This window comes from Suricata suricatta, chromosome 2, assembly GCF_006229205.1.
Source record: "Suricata suricatta isolate VVHF042 chromosome 2, meerkat_22Aug2017_6uvM2_HiC, whole genome shotgun sequence".
Lineage (NCBI taxonomy): Eukaryota > Metazoa > Chordata > Mammalia > Carnivora > Herpestidae > Suricata > Suricata suricatta.
This window is the reverse complement of record NC_043701.1, coordinates 185,555,012-185,558,952: the sequence shown is the minus strand read 5'-3', so window position 1 is coordinate 185,558,952 and position 3,941 is coordinate 185,555,012. Positions and strand designations below refer to the sequence as shown.

At 63.7% G+C, this 3,941-nt stretch overlaps 1 protein-coding gene across 1 annotated transcript in view; it reads right to left on the bottom strand.

Annotated features, from left to right (window-relative positions):
- The window catches only part of JAKMIP3 (Janus kinase and microtubule interacting protein 3), a 68,710-nt gene that overhangs the window by 23,007 nt on the left and 41,762 nt on the right, over positions 1-3,941 (bottom strand). The window contains exons 15-16 of the mRNA XM_029920662.1: positions 3,332-3,430; positions 3,197-3,250 (exon numbers count right to left, since the gene is read on the bottom strand). Coding sequence (XP_029776522.1) covers positions 3,197-3,250; positions 3,332-3,430 — 153 coding nt within the window. The remainder of the gene's footprint in view (positions 1-3,196; positions 3,251-3,331; positions 3,431-3,941) is intronic.

The following is a 3,941-nucleotide window of genomic DNA, read 5'->3' as shown; positions in this document are numbered from 1 at the left end:
GAATGGGGGGTGCCAGGTGGGGGTAGATGGGTGGTGCTGGGTGGGGGTAAGTGGGGATGCCGGGTGGGTGGTGAATGGGGTACCCAGAGGGGGTAAATGGGGGGTGCTGGGTGGGGGTGAATGGGTGGTGCCAGGTGGGGGTGAATGGCGGTGTCAAGTGGGAGTGAATGGGGGGGTGCCGGGTGGGGGTGAGTTGGGGTGCCTGGTGGGAAGTGAATGGGGGTACTGGGTGGGGGGGGGTGAATGGAGGTGCCCGGATGGAGTGAATGGGGGTGCTGGGTGGGTGTGTCAGGAGTGAGATGCATGGAGAGGCACAGGGGGCTGGGGTCACCTCTAAGGTCACTTTTTCAGAAATGGCCTCCTGGGGTCTTCAACCCCTTTTACTCCTGACCCTGTGGACTCCGAGGTGCTTCTCTATCCTGTCCCCTCCGTCCTCTCATTGCTGGTGACCGGGACACAGAAGTAGGCAGCTGAGGCAGAAGCCAGGGTGGAGGGCACGACACAGGCAGCAGCGGCCCCTGTGTCCCCGTGGTCCGTCCCCGCCCTTGTGTAAAGCCAGCTCTCTGCATACGCCGCTGCGTTATTAGTGAGCAGAACACCACTTGGACATGTGGGCGAAGGCCTGCCTCTCATGGCTGCGGACTGGCCTCCACTGCCTCCCTGGCTCTTTGCCTTTTTTCTGCTCATTGTTCTCATGCTTCTTCCCAAGGGGCCTCCTGGGAGGTCCTCGTGGGTGAGTCTGGCTTTGGGGCCAATGAGCATCCCAGAGGCCACAGGCATCACACCCACTCAGACCCTGACGGCCACCCGCAGCAGCACCGGGGTAGGGCAGCAGCTGGACTGTCCCCACTGCAGGAGCAGGACAGCTGCGGGAGGGGAGGGGAAGCAGAGGCCAGAGCAGGGCAGAGCCTGCTGGGATGACTGAGCTGGAGGACAGCCCCCTACAGCCCGGAACCCCCCTGAAACAGGGTCAGTCTGTTCAGAAATCCCTCCCGAGGGCAGGGGTCTCTCACCATGCTCTACCCCAGCAGCAGTCCGCGAAGTGGGGGCCAGGGACCAAGTGCTATAGGCACAGAGCTACCCTGACTCGGCCGGAGTCGGGGGGCACATGCTCCTGACACCCCTGCTCCTGGGGAAGCTGGCCAGGTGCCCATGCGCTCCCTCCTCCCCACACGGGAAGCAGGGAAGGCTGAGCAAGGGGCTTCAGGGAGATCCCACAGGACATGGTCCCGCTGGGCTGAAGGGCCTGCAGCGTCCCACCGGGCAAGCAGCCTGGCCGGAGGTGACCACATCCCAACGCCCCGGCCTCAGCAAAGTGCCATCTGCACCGCCTCCTTGGCCCCTGCTCTTCCCTCCCTGGGCGACCCCTCGCTCTGCGTCCAGGGACAGCAGTGGTCCTGCCCGCTGGGGTGCAGTGGGGACCTGACCACTGAGCAAACCGAGGCCTGGGGTTCAGGTCCCCGCGTAGCCAGTCCGGAGGCTGCGAGCTTCTCTGAGCTGGACCGTGCATGCGGCATCCACAGCACAAGTACGTCCTGGCTGTGACGGTAGCAGGGGCCAAGCTGTCCCCGTCACCTGCCCCCGACGCAGGGCCACTCTGAGCTCCAGGAATGGATCTTGGGCTCAGGCTCCATGGGGTGCGGTCCCGGGTCACAAGGAGCGTATGAAGTGCGCCCATATGCTCAGCTGTGACCACCTGGAGGGCTGCCCTGTCGGCGCACTGGCAGGAGCTGCCCAGGTCTCCCCACGATCAACTGAGCATAAAATCTGATGGCGTGTTCTCCAGTCCCCAGTAGCCTGTCCCCATGCTCCGAAGCCACTTGATGGTCCCATGGCCGCCCTGCCCCCTGGAGCTCTTGACCAGGGCTGAGGAGGGGCCCTGGACAGACCTGGACAAAGCTAGGCTCATCCTACATCAGGTCTGTGACCCTGAGCAGGTGACCTCTTGGGCCTCAGTTTCTCCAGCAGTGAATCAGAAGGTTAACCGATATGCTTCCCAAGAGCCCTTGATGGTGGCCAGTAACTCGGGGCTGGACCCCATCCCTGCTATGGGCTAATGCCTCGCGACCTGCAGCCCAGATGGGGCACAGGTCTGGGGGCGGGCCAGATGCAGCCAGTGGGGCCTCCCTGCCCGAGTGACGGGGGGCGGGGACAGAAGGGCTCTTGTCAACACGGGGCCCCACACAGGCCACAGCTGCGGGGAAGAGCAGCGCCCCAGGAATGTGCGTGAGTGCCTGGGTGTGGGGTGTGTGACTGAGGGTGTGCGGGCGTGTTTGCACGCCTTTTTTCTGCTTTTTTCTCCTTCTACTGCATGCAGCGTGCTAGGTGGACTACGTGCCTTGCTCTTTGTCAAGAGCGGTGACCAGAACGGGGAACCAAGCTACCTTACAGACTGTCCATAGATTGTACACCTGTTAGTACAGCTTGGAGGCAGAAGAGTTCTGGGTGGTAGCGTGGGGATGCCTCTAGCACAGCTGAGCTGCTTTTTGGACAGGAGACTCAGTGAGCGCAGGATGATGGATCAAGGGCAGACAGAAGACAGAAGGATGGATGGATGATGGATGGACGGAAGACAGAAGATGGAGGGAAGGAGGAAGGATGAATAGATGAAGAGAGGGATAATGGACAGAGGATAAAAGGTGGAGGGAGGGGCGGATGGAGGGTGGGATGAAAGGGAATGGTCACTCAGTAACTAGTATTCTCCCAGGAGTTGGCTGTAGAAATTGAAACTGTGCCTTTACTGGGATTTGCAGATGACACATGGTGTCTGCCCCTCCCCCAGATCCAGGAGCGCAGGAACCCCTGAGGGCCTGGGACACCTCAGGCCCGGGAAGGAGCTGCAGGGTATTAAGGGGATGGAGAGGCTTGAAGACTGACAGGGATTCCAGAAACAGAAAGCACCAGCCAGAAGCGCCGCTGCTGGAGGGGACAGGTATGCAGGCAGAGGCCCCCGCCCCGCAGAGCAGAGCCCCGAGCTCCCAGCCTGCGGCTGCCAGACACCACCCAGCCGGGCGCAGGGCCAACCGGGGAAAGGGGCCGCCCCAAGCAGCTGTGGTCGCAGGGAGGGTGCGGGCGACAGGGCGCTGGGGCCCGCTCACGGAGGGACTCGCGGGGGGGCCCTGACCCCGGGGGGCTGGTGGGGGCGGTGGCTGGCATGAGGAGGCATGCACAAGTCAGGAGAGCGACATACACTTACGGCGTTATCCCCCAGGATGTCCAGCTGCTTCATCAGCTCCGAGACCAGGATGTCCTGGGGAGACAGATGGGCGGGGGTGAGCGCTGGCTGCGGGGGCGGGGACGCGGGGTGCAGGGTGGGGGAGGGGTGGCGTACCGTCACGCCTTCCGCTTCGCAGTAGGCCTGGAGGGGGCTCTTCCCTTCCACGAACGGGGTGTGGTGGAAGTTGATGGCGGGTGACTTCCTCTCCCTTTCCTAGGACAGAGAGTGGGAGCTGGCACAGGGCTGTGCTGGGTGGCACAGGGCTGTGCTGGGAACACGATACAGACCGGCCAGCAGGGTCCGAGTTTGGGAAACAAAGCCCCAGGGTCCGCAGGCTGCCTCTGTGCGGGCGCTGGGCTTGGGGGGAAGGGAGCTCCGGGCCCAGACAGGCCCTGGGATGCTGGCTCAGCTCCCTGCTCCTCCGCCGCCCACCCTCCGTCCTCCGTGACGCCAGGGCTGTCAGGAGGCTCAGGGAGCAGCGTCCTCACAGGCTGACCAGAGCGGGCCCCTGGGGACCCCCATCTTCACCCAGGGCCACATGGCCAGAGCCCTGGGGGCCAAGGCACGGCCACACACACACACACACACACACACACACACACACTCACACTCGCTCCCTCACAGGGAGCCTTCCTGCCATTCCCGGGGTGGGGAGGACCAGGAGGGACGGTGGGGGCAGAGGACCAGTAGGGATGGGTTGGGGGAGCAGAGGACCAGGAGGGAC